Below are 16,964 nucleotides of genomic sequence, written 5' to 3'. Positions count from 1 at the left end.
AGAAGATCCTCCCGGACATAGGGGACCGACTTAAGGTAGTGGTGACAAAACCAAATAGTCGGGAACAAGTGAGAGCATATGTCACACTCCAAACTGAAGCTGCAGAGACGCTTCTCAAAGCAGAAAAATTAACTGTTGGCTGGATTCGCGCCAGAATGCGCATGCAAACAATTCCCACGCGCTGCTTTAGATGTTTCGAGTCGGGTCACACCCAAAGAGAGTGCAAAGGCCCAGACAGAAGAAACCTTTGCATCCGGTGCGGCGAAATTGGACACAAGCACAAGGAATGCAAAAATCCTCCTAAATGCTGCGTGTGCGTCACTGCCGGACTGAAACCAGTTGACCACATCCCTGCCTCCAGCAAATGTGCATCGGTAAGAGCCCAAAGATGAAGATCCTCCAAGCAAACATGCACCGGAGCAAAACAGCCGACTCGCTTCTCTCTCAGCTCGTGCTAGAGAAGGCGGTTGATGTTGTCATCATCAGCGAGCAGTACAAGACTCCCAAAAATGGTACATTCCTAACTGACAACACTGGGACGGCAGCCATCTGGCTGCCAAACATGAACAACTTCACCGTCACAAGAAGTGGTGCCGGACAAGGCTTCGTATGGGCACAAACTAAAATCTGTACTATCATGAGCTGCTACCTGACGCCTAGTGACAGTATAAATGAATTTAAGACGAAGCTAGACGCAATAGAAGACCAAGCACAGCAGCTTGGCGGAGACTTGATCATCGCGGGTGATTTCAACTCTAGAGCCATCGAGTGGGGCATGCCGACAACAAACCCCGGGGCAGACGGGTACTTGACATGGCTGCCAGGCTCGGGCTAGTGGTCGCAAATGAAGGGTCCACACCGACTTTTGCAGACCAGGATGCGAGGGCACAATCCCAGATATCACTCTGGCGACAGAAAGAGCAGCGAGCAAACTACAGGAGTGGGGTGTCTTGGAGGACTACACGGGCAGTGACCACCAGTATATCTGCTTCTCCATAAATCCAAACCATAGACGTCGGCCCGATCATGATAAGAAAACCACCCGAAGGTGGAACGCGAAAAAACTGGACACCGAGAAACTCATCGAAGTACTCGACGCAAGTATGGAAACAGCCGTAGACCCTAGGGACGCAAGAAGCATAGTACGCCACACCATGCGCGCCATAGAGCAATCTTGCGCCGTAGCGATGCCCAAAACGACAAACTTCCTTAAAAGGAAAGCTGCCTACTGGTGGAACGAGCAGATCGCGGAGCTCCGAAAAGCCTGCCTACGCGCGAGAAGGAAAATGACTAGAGCCAGATCTCGAAGCAGTGCTACGGCGGAAATCGAGGAGCACAAAGAAGCTAGAAAGCGCCTTAAACTTGCCATTGTCCACAGCAAAAGAGCAAATGGGAAGAGCTACGAAGTGACATAAATACCAACCCATGGGGTCTTGGCTACAAAATCGTAACGCGCAAGCTAGGAGCGCAAAGGCCGACTCCGGAGCTCAACGAAAACGTCATGGCCAATATAGTCAACACGCTCTTCCCACAGCACGAACGACGCACCGACCCCGAGACGCCCGCCCTCGAAGAGCCTCCTTTCTTTACAGAGAATGAACTCAGATCGGCAGCAAAATCATTGAAAACAACAAGGCACCCGGACCCGATGGGATTCCATCCGAAGCATTAAAAGCCATAACAGACGCACGCCCGAAAATCCTGCTAAACATGTATAATGCTTGCTTGATGGAAGGAATTTTTCCAGAGGTGTGGAAGCGTCAGCACCTAATGCTAATAGACAAAGGGAAAGGAGACCCAGCTACCCCAAGTGCATATCGCCCGCTATGCATGCTTGACACAGCGGGGAAACTGCTAGAAAGATTAATAAAACCTCGGTTATCTACAGCCATAGAAAGGGCAGGTGGCCTATCAAACAGACAGCATGGCTTTCGACCAGGTAGATCGACAGCTGGAGCGCTGCAGTGCGTCATAGAAGCGGTAAGCGACGCACAGAGAGGAAACGCCTACTCCAGAAAAATAGTGCTCCTGGCCGCTCTTGACGTTAGAAACGCCTTCAACAGTCTGCGATGGACTAACGTCATCGACGCGTTAGAAAACGCTTCGGAACACCAGCCTACCTGATGCGCATGGTCCGCAGCTACCTAAGCAAACGAGAGCTGATATACCAGACGCAAAGTGGGACCAGGCGAAAGACCGTCACTTCGGGTGCTGCACAGGGCTCTATCCTCGGCCCGGACCTGTGGAACGCTAGCTATGACAGCATATTTTCAATAGAAATGCCGGACGACTGCAACCTGGTCGGGTTCGCCGACGACATCGCCGCCATCATTAAGGCACGCGACATGACGGAAGCGCAGCGGAAGCTAAACCAAGTCATGATGCGAGCAATGGCTTGGTTCGAAACCCACGGTCTAAAGCTCGCCACAGAGAAGACAGAACTAATAATTCTAACAAAACGGCACATCCCTCTGGAAGTGAACATGCACGTGAGCGACGACATAATAAAACAAAATTATCACTCAACTACTTAGGCATCCGTATCGACCCAAGAATGACTTTCTGGACCCAAATAAACCACACAGTGGAAAAAGCGTCAAGGGCAGTGGCATCACTCAGTAAGCTGATGGCAAACGTTGGTGGCCCAACTGAGGGCAAGCGTAAACTGCTGATGTCAACAGTAAACTCAATACTGCTTTACGGCTCTGAAGCATGGGCAGACACCCTGACCATACAACAAAAATGCAAAACACTGTTGGCCGTTCAGAGGACGGCGGCACTTAGAGTAACGTCCGCATACCGGACAGTGTCGACAGCAGCAGTCTTGGTGATTAGCAGCGAAATCCCCATAGATCTGAAGGCCAGAGAGCGACGGCGCACCTGGCTAAAGCGCCAAAATAACCAAGAAACTGACACCGACCCCAGAGAGGAAACTATGCAACAGTGGCAAGATCGCTGGACAAACGACGAAACCGGTAGGTGGACTGCCAAACAAATACCTGACGTAAAAATATGGAGCAACCGAGATTTCGGTGAAGTAAACTACTATTTGACACAGCTGCTTTCTGGGCACGGATACTTCGGAAAGTACCTGCACCAAAGAGGACTACGCCAACAGCCAAGCTGCGTGTATGGCGATGCCGATATAGATGACGCAGAGCATACTTTTTTCTCATGCACTCAGTGGCAAACAGACAGAGAGCTACTTGAATCGCAGATCGATGGAATCTGGAGACCTCAAAACGTTGCCAATCTGCTCGTAAGAAACGAGCAAAACTGGAAATTAATAACGAGACACGTCGAGAGAATCCTCCGACGCAAAAAGAGGCGCCTGGACGCAGGCGAAACGATGAGCTAAAAAACACCAGAGCGCCCAGCCTGAAGTTATGCGCATTCAATGCGGTTCCGGGCTGGGAAACTCCGCCCTGAAACAGCGAAAGGGGAGTTTTTAGCGGGTCAGCATGCATATGCGATCCCCGCACAGCCATAGTTTGAGACGTCGCTATGGTGGTGTGTAGACATTTTCTTCCCTACCTCAAAAAAAAAAAATTATTATTATTATTATATATATTATTATTATTATATTATTATTATATTATTATTATTATTATTATTATTATTATTATTATTATTATTATTATTATTATTATTATTATTATTATTATTATTATTATTATTATTATTATTATTATTATTATTATTATTATTATTATTATTATTATTATTATTATTATTATTATTATTATTATTATTATTATTATTATTATTATTATTATTATTATTATTATTATTATTATTATTATTATTATTATTAGCTCATTTGGGCGTTGCCGCTTCTTTGGATGCATCAAAGCTAAATACTAGCTCCTCCTCCCTTTTGTTTGTGTCTCTGCTCTGGGTCGTATATGCAGTGGTTTGGCACTTCGCTATGCTCACCACTCAGCTGCTTATTTTGGCTCCACCGCACATTGGGATGAAATGCCTTTATTTTGGCCATAACCGTAATTTTAAAGCTAGAAAGTTGAAACTTGGAGAATTTGCTGCTTATATTATTTGTGAATTTCGGATTTTTTTATTTTTTCATTTTTTAATTTTTTTTTAGTTTTTATTTTTTATTTTTTATTTTTTTTTGTTTTTAATCACCTCTAAATCGTTTTCCGGAAAATCATTTGGAATTACCCAGTCAAAAGAGGCCTTGACATTGCGATTTGAATCCAGCCAAATTTTTAGTTAGTCACCCCGACGAAGAGAAACCTTGCTTGTATCTATTGAAATATTTAACCCCCCCGCAGATTCCCGCAAATTAATTAAATGCTACCTGAATATACACATAATAACTCATACTACCACATAAGTTGTTATTTGTTATCTGTTGTTTCTTGCTAGATATGCTCCACGAAACACAAATATTTTAAGGTTAGAACCAACAAAACTAATGCTTACGTATTTCATTAAAAACATGACAACACAAAAACAAATATAATTAAAAACTTATACAAATATTTTCTACATACCATGAAGAACATTTTCCAATTTAAGGTATTTTAATAAGTCAAACTGTTTAAAAATACGACAACGCCAAAATTAAGAAATTTTACTAGTCAGCAAGCTTGCACGCACAACGTGGCAAGAACAGCTGACTTTAAACAGCTGGTGCAAGACGAAGGCTGCGCAATAAAATTCAAATTAAATATTTTCGATGTCTAGGGACATTTCTAAGCTTGAAATAATTGCAACATTATTGATATATTAACATGAACTTTTTAGGTTTTTGCCAAAATAAAGGCCTTTCATCCCAATGTGCACCGGTTGCACTCCGCAACCGCTGACCAGCACTGCCACCAGCTGATCGTCTGACAGCTGCCAGAGTAGCGTTTGGTAAGATTTCCTATATTTGCAGACTGTGAATACTATTTAAACAACTCGTTGCACTATTAGCGTATCAAAAAACGCGTCCGCGCACATGCACACTCTCTCAAGAATCTTTTTACATTGACACTGCGTAGTTGCAAGTGCGTATCGTGTGCATGTGTGCATGTTGCATCATCCTTTATTTGCAGAACATACTCGACATATATTGACACATGTATGTTGTTGTCTATTTTTTTTTTAATACATTTCAATACAATTCTAACAATGATTTAATACTGACTTAAAAAAAAGGGAAATTCCAGCATATTAAGAAACAAAAATCTTGATTGTTTCAACATTAAAATGTTATTTCAAAATAGTTATTTTTAAGATTGAAAAAATCTTAAATCAAGATTATTTCTCTTTGTGTAGTAAGTAGTCGTGTTTTTCACACAAAAGTATTTCTTAAATAACTTCTAAATTTTGTACCAAATCGCAACAAAATTTTCAGAAATTATAAAGACATAGTTGCTTTTATATATACAAGGAAGTGCTGTATTAAAAAAAATTATATATCTATCTATTATAGTTTAGGGTCAGAGATGCTTGCTTCTGCCTGATACATAGATTTCCTACAGGAACAAAGTTATAATAGCCTTTTACGTGTATAATAAAATCTACAACTTTTAGAAATCATAACGACTACACCTTTTACGATTTACAGGCAAAAATCTAAAACAGATTTGATCTGCGTGTAAGAATTACAACTGTTATCGAAAGAAAAGTTATATGAAATTATATGGCTTTATCGTTTTGATTGTTGACGCTCATCAAGAATATATATATCTTATAGGAGAAGACGTTCTCCTTCCACCGTACGGGTTGCGCGTATAAAAATTAATTTAGATCAATATCTAGGCAACTTGAAATTTATGAATTTACAAATAATGAAGTGGAATATATAGGTATACAAAAATATATATGAAATGGAATAATTAAATTATCAATTTTCGTTTTATTTCATTGGTAGCTACTAGATACTCGCAAAGCTAGTCGAAGACTTCATTTTGTTCATAACGTTTTATGCATCAAATAACTAATTATAAACCTCGGTTTCAGCCTTGACCTCCCATTTCCAATTCTCTTGTTGAAAATATGAAGTTTTTATATGTATTGCTATCAGGAAGATAGAATTTTAAACAATTGTTTTTGCAAGAAATACACATTGGTCTATTTGATTTAAAAACAATACCATTTCGTAACAATTTAATGGACTATCAACATTTTTAAACTATTTAACTTAGAAATATCAGCGACCACTATTTCCGTTAGATTCTTCATACAACCTTAGAAGTATAATTTTAGATTTGTCATAATCAAATTGTAAATAAGTTTTTAAAACAGTTATTTGATGCTTACAGTTTCAGTTGTCTTTTCCAGTCTAATACCATTTTGCCACCATGTGATTACGGCAGGTGGTCGCGATCCCGCACTTTGACATAGAAGGTCATATCTTCGGCCCGCTGATAGTGGTTGATATGCACCTAGCAATCTTATATTTAAAGGTGCAACTGAAAACAAAAAGAAGAATATGAAAATGTCCACATGAATGAAAGAGAGAAATTGTGCAATATAGTATATGTAGTCGTTTTGCGCAGCGCACTTAAGACAAGATAATCTATGCAAAGCCTATTGCGAATGATATTAAGATTTGATCATTTTATTTCCAGCTACCTATAGGGTAAAATGGTATTATAACTTTTCGCTTAAACAAATTTTTTTGATCAGAAAATGGGATCTCTGAACTAATAAAGTATATATTGTGGGACGATAACAAGCGTTAAGATATACCAACACTTTTACCCATATCTTTTACGATCTTTTACGTAAAACTCATAGACAGTATATCTTGTATGATACGGCAATTGTATAGAAGAGTTGAAGACTGCTCCAGTTTTCGGGCGAGAGCAATTTTTTTTTTAAATTCTTCAGTGAAATGGATAAGTGATGTGTTTTTGGAAATTTTTTCCGTGCGTTTAACTAAATGTAGGAGAAGTGCTCTCTAAACATTTAGGTGGAGTATTCGCATTGAAACATGTTCCCTATGGCTACCATACGCGAGAAGAAAAAGACAATATCAATATGACAGCTTTTAATTTTTTGTATAAAGCAAATGTAGAAGGGCATTTTGTCAATAGAGAATTCGTATACAAAGAAGGAAGTTATTTCCCAGATTGCGAAGATGTTCATGTAGAAGATCAATCTGAAAACTCTCGATTAGGATAAACCTTTGTCGCTGGATATTCTGGGTAAATGGAAGGAATACCTCCCGCGCTAAAGAGCATCCCTTTCCCTAAGTGGGTGCAATTCCAGGGTAGCCGTAAGCTGCAATATGACAACTTCTGTGATGCTTCAAAGCCAGCTTACGGAACAGCCATCTACGTCTATGTTGAGAAAGTGCAGTGCGTTGCGACTTCCCTCCTCACAGCAAAGACCAAAGTCCCCCTAGACAAGTCGTTATCAATCACTTATTTACAACTGCAGAACTCGGGGCATCCACTCTTCCTAAACCACCGGCCGACAAGTAAAAAACGTTATTCTCGGCCGACTATAATTACCCTGGCATGGTTAAACAAACCACCCCACGCGTGGATGCACAGTGGGCGATTTGGTCCCGCTAGCGGCATTTAATTAATAACTTCTAAACTAAAATAGATATCTTCAGTCGGTTTTCTTTCACTGATCAGAAAAAAATCATAGAATTTTTTAAGTTAAAAATTTTTGTTTTTTAATTTATTTTTTATTTTTTTTTTTTAATTTAAAAAAAATTTTTTTTTTAATTTAAAATTTTGTTGTACTTTTATTTTATTTGAACTTCAAATAACATATTTCATATATAAACTTTATCTAAAAATGATGGGATGATGGGAAAAATGGGATGACTTCTGAGTGCAATACTAAAAAAGATCCCTTTTGGTACTAACACTGTATCTAAAAGTACCATAGTTTCAAGGCTAGCAGATAATAGCAGTTGATATTACACATTTTGGACGCCACTGATTAACACTTTCGGCTAATAAAGGAGTTAGACTGAATACAGTTGAATAAATTAAGTTCTACTCCACGAAAGACAGGTGTACGCTAATCCGGGCTAGTTGTTAATACACTGAATTACCACTACGTTTTATGAGCTACACATTTATAGACCGGTCACAAACATTGATTTTTTTGAAAATACATACCTTGAATATAATAAAAAACCAAACTTCTAACAAATTCACCAAAAATTGTAACTTTCCGAGGAACTCAAATTCCATGCGCGCAAAGAGAAAAAATTGTGTAAAACTCTTTGCGAAATCATATGGTGTGTTTGACCGATCACAGCTGATGATCAGCTGATCGTAGAGCTTTCAAAAAGCTTTTAAAAATCTAATCAAAGCATCTGCTATCGATATGTGAAAAAATATTAACGGATTTTTAAATTTGAAAATTTGAATTAAATGCCGCTAGCGGGACCAAATCGCCCACTGTGGGATGGCGACGGTATTTCCAAGAAAACGCAAGTCAGTTCTTCAGAGATGCCAGCGGACTGGACACGGGCGAACAGGCCCAGTCTGCACAACGACCGTATTACGGTCCCGCTCCCGTTCACCATCCAAACGCCTTCAGTTCTCGCCACAGCCCTCACCTGAGGGGGCTCTGCCGACTTCTCTGATGTCACTACCGCAGCATAAGGCCATAACCATCCTGCAGACTAAAAGAATTTTGGTCGACCCCGGATGAAGATCAACGTATCAGCGATCATCTCTGATTTCCGTCAAAAAAAAAACTACTCCAGATGGACCCTCAACTTGGCAGTCACACCCGCCTCCGGCCGCTCGAAGACCTCGACCAGTTCTGCAGCTTCGTGATGGCTATGGTTTAAACTGGCGATGGTCTCCATAGTGCTCAATGCATTTGCCAGACAGGCATTTATAATGTAACCGCAGTATCAATGTATCCGCATTATCGACATTACATTTTGTGGTATATTGTGTGTATATATATATACACCATATATTGTTTGCATGCCATTACCATTCTTTTAAACCACCTGTGAAAAAATGTATGTACATTTTTCAAACGCAAACTGGCTGACTGAGTGACTGGCTCCGCCGATCAAAAAGCACTTATTACTCTTTTGCTCTCTCACAATGCCTTATCACATAAGCACATGGAACCAGTGTCGCCAACTTGTCTATTTTCTAGCCAGATTTGGCTATTTTGCATGACCTAAAACTGGAAACCACTCAATTTTGGAGGAGCCTGTTGTGTTGGCTATTAGGTTAGGTTAGGTGGGACCGGCTGCCCCTGTACGGGGCAAAGCATAGACCAATAGAGGTCCGTAGCTGTACCGGTAGCTTATCTACGTCTCAGAAGTCGCGCAGTATGGATGCCTTTTTAGCAAAAGCCAGTAGCATCCTAGGAGGTAGCCGTGAAACGTCTCGAAGATCGTTGTGGCACGGCGAATTAAGGTATTTCAACCGGAGTCGGGATAACGCTGGGCATCTACCGAGAAGATGCTCGAGTGTTTCCTTAACCCCGGGCTCGTTGCATTTCCTGCACTGATCACTGTTCGTGATACCCAGCTTTACAGCATGGACAGCCGACAGACAGTGACCGGTTAAAATGCCTAGCATTAGCCTGCAGTCTTTCCTTGAAAGCTGCATGACGAAATTGGTTAAGTTTTTATTGGTAGAGGCACACATCAGCCTTGCAGTTTTGCACGAGTTGGCATTGCGCCAGCTAGCGTCCCACTGAAGTCTGGAGCGCACCTCAATTTCCCTGCCTAGAGTTCGCAGGGATATCGGAACATTGCACATGTTACCGACATCGAGCCCCACTCCCTCTTTGGCGAGAGAGTCTGCGATTTCGTTGCCATCGATGCCCTGGTGGCTTGGGATCCAATAGATACGCACAACCGCAGATGCGTTCAGCGACTTTATTGCTTTTCTGTTGTCCAGGACAACTTTGGACTTGACCACATCAGAGTATATTGATCTTATTGCAGCCTGGCTATCAACAAAGATGTTAATAGAGTTATGATTACACTGTAAACCCCGAGCCAATTCGGCAGCCTTGCCAATGGCGAAAACTTCCGCCTGGAAGATGCTGCAGTGGTCTGGGAGTTTATAGGAATGTTTGGAGACCGGGTCCGGGCAGTATACGGCCGCTCCGACACCATCATCCATCTTCGACCCGTCGGTGAAGAGGTTGAGGGCTTCGGGAATGCATAACCCTTCCCGCCAGCACTCCGGTTCCAAGAATATTGTGTTAATATGGTCAGTACTGGTAAGGGGGATAGTATAGTCCAAGTCTCTACTAGTCTCCCTACCAATGGCGCTGTGACCATAGCCTAGCAGACCCAGATTGCCTGTTGCGGCAATCCTTAGGGACGATTTTGCGGCTATGGATTGCGCGTATAGGTCGGTTCGACGCCAGCTATTACCTCGAGGGCTTTAGTTGGCGTCGACCTGATAGCGCCTGTGATGCACAGTAGCGCTTGACGCTGTGTCCTTTCCATGATGGATAGGTACGTCCTTTTTTCCGTGGCCTGCCACCACACTATAACACCATAGGTGAGGATAGGGCGAACAACAGAGATGTATATCCACCGCATTAGATTGGGTGAGAGCCCCCAAGTGCAACTAAGCATCTTTTTCGCCATGTATAAGGCTCCGGTGGCCTTCTTCACCCTTTCTAGCACGTTAAGCTTCCATGACAGTTTGCTGTCCAGGACCACACCTAGGTATTTTACTGCTAGGCTCGGCTTTAGCATGGTGCAGCCTATTTTTGGGGGGGACCACGCAGATACCTTATACCTCTTCGTGAAGAGGATAAGGTCCGTTTTGTCCGCGTTAATGCTGAGCCCGGCTGATTCGACCCATGCTTTAACTTCCCGTAATGTAAGTTCCATTACGAAACTAAGGGTGGTTGGGCATTTCCCAGTTATCAGAATGCTTATGTCGTCGGCATAGGCAATTAACTTGGGGGCCCGTCTAGTGAATTTTTGAAGTAGGCTATTTACGACCAGATTCCAAAGGAGAGGCGAGAGAACCCCACCCTGGGGAGTGCCACCTTGCACTACCTTTGTAATGGCCGCATCGCCCCACGTAGCCACCACCCGCCTGTCAGAGAGAAGGCGGTTGACCCACCTGTGGATCGCTGGTGCCGTGTTGACTGAGGTAAGGCCCTTCATAATAGCGTCAGTGGTGACGTTATTGAAGGCGCCTGAAATGTCAAGAAATGCACCCAAGGCATATTCTTTATAACGGTCTGCTTTTTCAATGGAGGCTACTAGAGCATGGAGAGCTGTCTCAATGGACTTGCCCTTTGTGTACGCATGCTGATTTGGGGACAACAGATGCATTGAGTTGCTTCTGATGTGCAAATCAAGTAGCTTTTCCAATGTTTTTAGCAGGAAAGAGGTTAGGCTGATAGGCCGGAAGTCGTTTGGGACCACATGACTGCATTTACCCGCCTTGGGCAGGAAAATTACCTTCGAGGTCCTCCAAAGAGTGGGGATATGACCCCATGCGAGGCACGCCGAATAGATACCCGATAGCCACGGAACAATCGTGAGCTTACTGGCTTGCAGCATTGCTGGCGAGAGTCCATCGAGACCGGGCGACCTGACCTTCGCAAAGGAGTTGATAGCCCAAATTATTTTATTAACTGTAATTAGACCGGCAGGGGGTCTCATAATCGGGAGACTAGGAAGGAGCTGCCAGTCACTGTTCTCCATTCCAATACATCCCGGGAAATGAGTTGAGAGCAGTGCTTCAAGAGTTTCAGCACTGCTCTCCGTCCACACTCCATCGCCCGACTTGAGCAGACTAGGACTGGAAGACTGCTTGGACAGCAGTTTCCTCAGTCTGGAGGTGTCTTTGATGTTGTCTAGGTCAGAGCAAAAGGTTCTCCATGAAGACCTTTTGGATGATCGGATCATCCTCTTGTAAGACTTTAGGAGAGACCTGTACTCGTCCCAGACGTATTCATTGTCCGCCTTCTTAGCAAGTTGAAACATGCTAGTAAGCTCCCCACGAAGCGAAGAGAGATCTGGGTTCCACCAAGGTGGCTTCGATCTTCTCGTCGGTCTAGAGAGCCTACATGATTGGCGAAATGCGGAAAGTAGTCCTGCTGAGAGGACATTGACATTTGTTTCTAGGTCCTGTACCGAGTTGATGTTACCCGGCGGACCAAGAGACTTGGAAACAAGGCTAGAGAATTTCGCCCAGTTAGTATTGCAAGGATTTCTGAACGGCTGAGCCGCAGGTACCCTGTTAAATGGAATAGTAAATTGAATGTACTTATGATCCGAGAAGGAGGGTCTATCCAGGACCCTCCACTCTTCTACATTGCACTATAGGAAAAATGTCAATATTTTTGGCATAAAATCAAATTATTTTACAAATTATTTTTAAAAATAAAATATATTTTTTGAATTTACATACCCTAATTAGCCAATAACCGTTATCTAAGATTTTTTTACTAACAACACCATAGTGTTGATAAACGAACAAAGTCAGCTGTTCGATTGACTTTGTAGTGTGCTTAAATTAGTGAAAAATCTTTGCAAACTTTCACTGTTTATTTTGTGGTGCAACAAATTGATTTATTATTTCTTATTATGGCAAATCGTAGCAAAGGTATTTATAAATGTATCTTAGATTACATGTTTTGATTATTATGACTTGTTGTCCAACTGTGAAGTGTTTTATATGTATATCCTTTTAGCTTAAAACTAACAAGTTTGTTTGTGTTCCGTGGTGTATAACTTATAAATGGCACAACGTTGCAAAAAGGTAAAAACGCAAAGTTATTACCAAATGTGTCCTTAATATCATAAAACTAATCATTTTTGCAACTTTTTGCACGTTTTGAAGGCAATGGTCCGATTCAAAAAGCAACAAAATCCGAAATTACACATTAATCTTAATAGTATATATAACAAATTTCAAGTTTTTATCTTTAAAACTAGAGTTTATGCCAAAAAAATCGACTTTTTTTCCCATAGTGCATTGGTACACTCAGTCGCAATCGTTAAGTCCAGCACATTACAAGAGGTGGGAGCTACATAGGTAGATACCTCACCTCTGTTGGCTAGTCTAAGGATAAAATCAAGAACTGACTCACCCCTGTCGTTAATGTCGGGACTTCCCCAGACGCTATGGTGGGCGTTGGTGTCCGTTCCGATGATAAGGTGTTTATTGGAGGAGCAGACCAGCCTCCGCAACTCGTCAGGTGGAGCCGGCATGTCGTGGGCCATGTAGCAGGATGCCAGCAGCAAACATTCCTCACGGCTCTCCAGCACCACCACGGTAAGATCGTCATTGCTGTAATTAGGTAGTAGATGAGCTTTTAGCCCCTTTTTTACAAGGATGGCAGTTCTCGATCTACTTACCAATGTCGGGACGTACAGTTCGTAATTAAGCGACTTCAGCCCAGCAACCGTGTTGCCCGACGCTATCCACGGTTCTTGGACCAAAGCCGCGTAGGCGGACACTTCCTCCATGGCAAGGAGTAGCTCCGCCGAAGCCGTTTTAGATTTATGGAGGTTGAGTTGCAGCACACTCATTAGAGGTTAGCAAACTCGCGGGGGGGCCCGTCTCCATGGACAGTTCCTCCCCCACCTCCTCCGTCTCATCAGTCAAGCTGAGGTGCTGGGTGGCGTCGGTCACGCTCTCAAGACCGAGATCTGCCTCAACCTCCCCTGACCTCTGCGTGTGTGTGTCCTTGTCGTTCGGATGACGTTTCTTGAGGCGAAGGTACACGCTCCCTAAGCCCCACGCCATCTTCCCATTGCGTTTATATAGCAGATCCTCGGCCTCCTTATTGATCTGAATGATCACGTGCTGCCCACCACTGGGTAAAGATTCATCAACCTTCAGCACGGACCAATCACTCGTCGGTATGGCCGGGTTCTGCTTTTTAAGCAGCTGAAGCGCCCGCTCGCCCTGAACAACTATTGGGAAAAGGACTTTCGCCTTCGGCATGGACGGAATATTATTCCTATCCACCACGTCCAGCTTGGCCCCTTCCCACAGTCCGTCCAGTTTGGGTACGGTCGCTTGCAGCCACTGCAATGTTGGGTCGTCCTTGCATGTCAGGATCTTGACACCATTCATCCAGCCAGTGCCTTCGAATGTAGGCATTGGACTGTCTGGGACATTCTCCATCCTGACAAACAGTGCGTCGACCAGCTTACTATGGGTCAACCGCCACCGCTCTGCAGACATTTTCCCGTTAGGGTCCCCTCTGTCTATGAGAGCAACGGCGAGATGCCGCCTGGCAGTTTCAGCAACCGTTGCTCTCTGTTTCGTCTTGTTCGAGTCCGTGTTGGTGGAGCCAGGTGCTCGCAGCAAAGCCGGTAGAACCGGTCTGCACTTTAGTGTCTTTTGGAAGGGGGCTAAGTTGGTTTTCCCGCATCCACGTGTTGGCCCAGGCAAGCCCAGGCAAGTCCTTGACGGACAGGTTTGCTACGCCACTAAGCCTTGCGTGAATACGGGTCGCCGCCTTATTTTTGGCCTTCTCCTTCAGCCCCCCCCCGTGCCCCGCTGCGCAACCTTGGAGGTGCTGGCGATAGGCAGGGGTGACTGAAGAGGAAGACGTTCCCCCTCCACTGTAGAAATTGGCGTAGCGCTCTTTTGGTCCGTGTCGGTTAAGACCACAGCACCCGCGCGCACCAACCTCGAATTTTTGGTGGCAGTGTTGTTACAACCGATTCGGCCTGCTCCCGCCGCATCAGAGGTGTGACCGCTGGCGACACGCAGAGAGGATCTCTCCCCCCCGTGCCCGCCGGTGGTAGCAGTCACGCCTTCCACCGACGTTTGGGCTGACATCCCAGCCCGGGTTGAATGTTTAAATGAGTCCATTCTGAGACCATTTTGGCTAATTTTATTCTTGGGAGCCCCCCCATAGCGTTTTCAGTCTGACCGCCAGACACCTCGTACCATGGATTCTGCTACTTATCTCCAGACAGAAGCCCGAAAGATAAGGAACAGAGTCCTCAGCTAGGATCTGCAGTACCTGAAACATCGACGTATAGTAGAAATCTGCTACCCGTTGACAATGAGGTAATACAGATCCTTCCCAGCCAGCAACCTCGGGGAGGGTTCAGCAGAGGATTTTTGCCGGATTTTTGTGTTGGCTATTTCACAAAAAACAAGTAAGAAAGCTACAGTCGAGTGTACTCGACTGTGAGATACCCGCTCCCCATTTTGAATAAAAGCAATATATTTTGCGGTATTATTCTCAAAATATACCAAATATACTGCAAAAATACTAAAAAATATACCAAATGGTATATGTGGTACATATACATACATCGATATAGTACCGCATTCAAAATATACCATAGACGGCACAATATACCAGATTGTCGGCCAAAGCAACTCAGACCCTAGTAAGTAGGCGCTTTTGCCCATACAAAAGTATTTCTTTAATTACTTCCACAATTTTTTTCTGATCGCAACCAAATTTTCAGGGATCATAACTACTATAGCTATTACTGTATATACCAAAATTCGTAACTCTAGCTTTAAAATTACGCTTGTTATTCGATTTTTTTGATTTGCAGGGGCGGAAGTGGGCGTGGCAAAAATTTGAAACAAACTTGATCTGCGTGCAAACATAACAAATGCTGTCGAAAAAAAATTATAGCTCTATCTCTTATAGTCTCTGAGATCTAGGTGTTCATACGGACAGACGGACAGACGGACAGACGGACGGACGGACAGACGGACAGACGGACATGGCTATATCGTCTCGGCTGTTGACGCTGATCAAGAATATATATAGGGTCGGAGATGCCTCCTTCTACCTGTTACATACATTTCCTGCCGGCACAAAGTTATAATACCCTTCTACCCTATGGGTAGCGGGTATAAAAATTGCTATTTTTAAGATATTTTAAATAATTTGTAATATTTGATTATATTTATTTATTTAAAGTCGACTAAAAAACAGTCGACCTTCAAATTTAATTATCGGAAATCGTACATTGGCAATAGAGACATTGTTTGTGGCTATCGATACATACACACCACGTTTACCAAATTTCGATTTGATTTCGTTGACCGAATTTTGTATTTTAAATACTAAAATATAATTTATATTTCTAGCTTTTGGGTACTTGGTATTTTCTCAACATTCAATTCACTGATTTTTGTGTTTGTGCGGTCGCTTACGAAAAATTCTTAAAATATATAAACAAAAAGTTCGCTATGCTTGATTGGAGGATCCTTCAATTTAAGGATGTATAATGCGTTTAATGAATAAGTTACATTCTAATTAATTAATTTTCTTTTTCACATCAGACAACCCGATAAGTTTGAAATCTACATTTGTTTGGAGTAGAATTGTTAAGTTATTAAGTTATTGGATATTTTTAAATTCTTTATCACGTCCACCGATAAAATCGATCCTATACTGAATCAGTATGCTAATATTAATTTGTCTCTTATTATTTTGGACCGAAGTTAATTTGTACAAATACGCTGGAAGAAATATTCCATTTAACGATTTGGCTTCACTTTCTATCATGCTCCTAAGCTTACCACGGACAAATGCAATGGTAGAAAGAGTTTTTAGCCAGGTGAACCTGGTAGTCATATTTTTCAGATATGGATTGCAACGAGCTGAAAAATGCTGTTTTCAGTACGACGTCCCCCATAAGTGTCTTTCACAGATTGGTACAATGGGAAAGTATTTAAGTACCGAGGAGGAAAAAATTGGGCAAATTTTAAGCAATTTGCTTAACGAAGAAATATCATAAAATAATCAACACTTAATGAACAAAAATATAAGATTTTGTTATTCAAAACTAACGGCTATTTTAATTTACTATTTTTGAAAAAATCTAGCCGTCTATAAGTTACAAGCTCTTGTATCTCAGCGGGCTCTGGATACAAGCTGTCGTGTACGAGTTGGGGATGAGTAGAGAGCACATGTAAAATGGGTACTGATACAGTCGCGATGATTATTGATTCAGGCTCGAAATATAATCTTTATCAGATTTATCAGGCGGATTGGCAGAAACTCTGTGCCTGCTCAATGACTAAAAGTATTGGAAG

At 42.7% G+C, this 16,964-nt stretch overlaps 1 protein-coding gene across 1 annotated transcript in view; it reads right to left on the bottom strand.

The window, feature by feature from the left end:
• LOC133837204 (hemicentin-1) overlaps positions 1-16,964 on the bottom strand; it is a 188,392-nt gene that overhangs the window by 97,430 nt on the left and 73,998 nt on the right. Inside the window, 1 exon segment of the mRNA XM_062267880.1 lies at positions 6,271-6,422. Within this exon segment, the coding sequence (XP_062123864.1) occupies positions 6,271-6,422 (152 nt within the window).

The sequence above is a fragment of the Drosophila sulfurigaster genome, chromosome 2R, assembly GCF_023558435.1.
Source record: "Drosophila sulfurigaster albostrigata strain 15112-1811.04 chromosome 2R, ASM2355843v2, whole genome shotgun sequence".
In the NCBI taxonomy this organism is placed as follows: Eukaryota; Metazoa; Arthropoda; class Insecta; order Diptera; family Drosophilidae; genus Drosophila; species Drosophila sulfurigaster.
The sequence above is the reverse complement of the archived record's forward strand: the minus strand, read 5'-3'. Positions and strand labels throughout refer to the sequence as shown.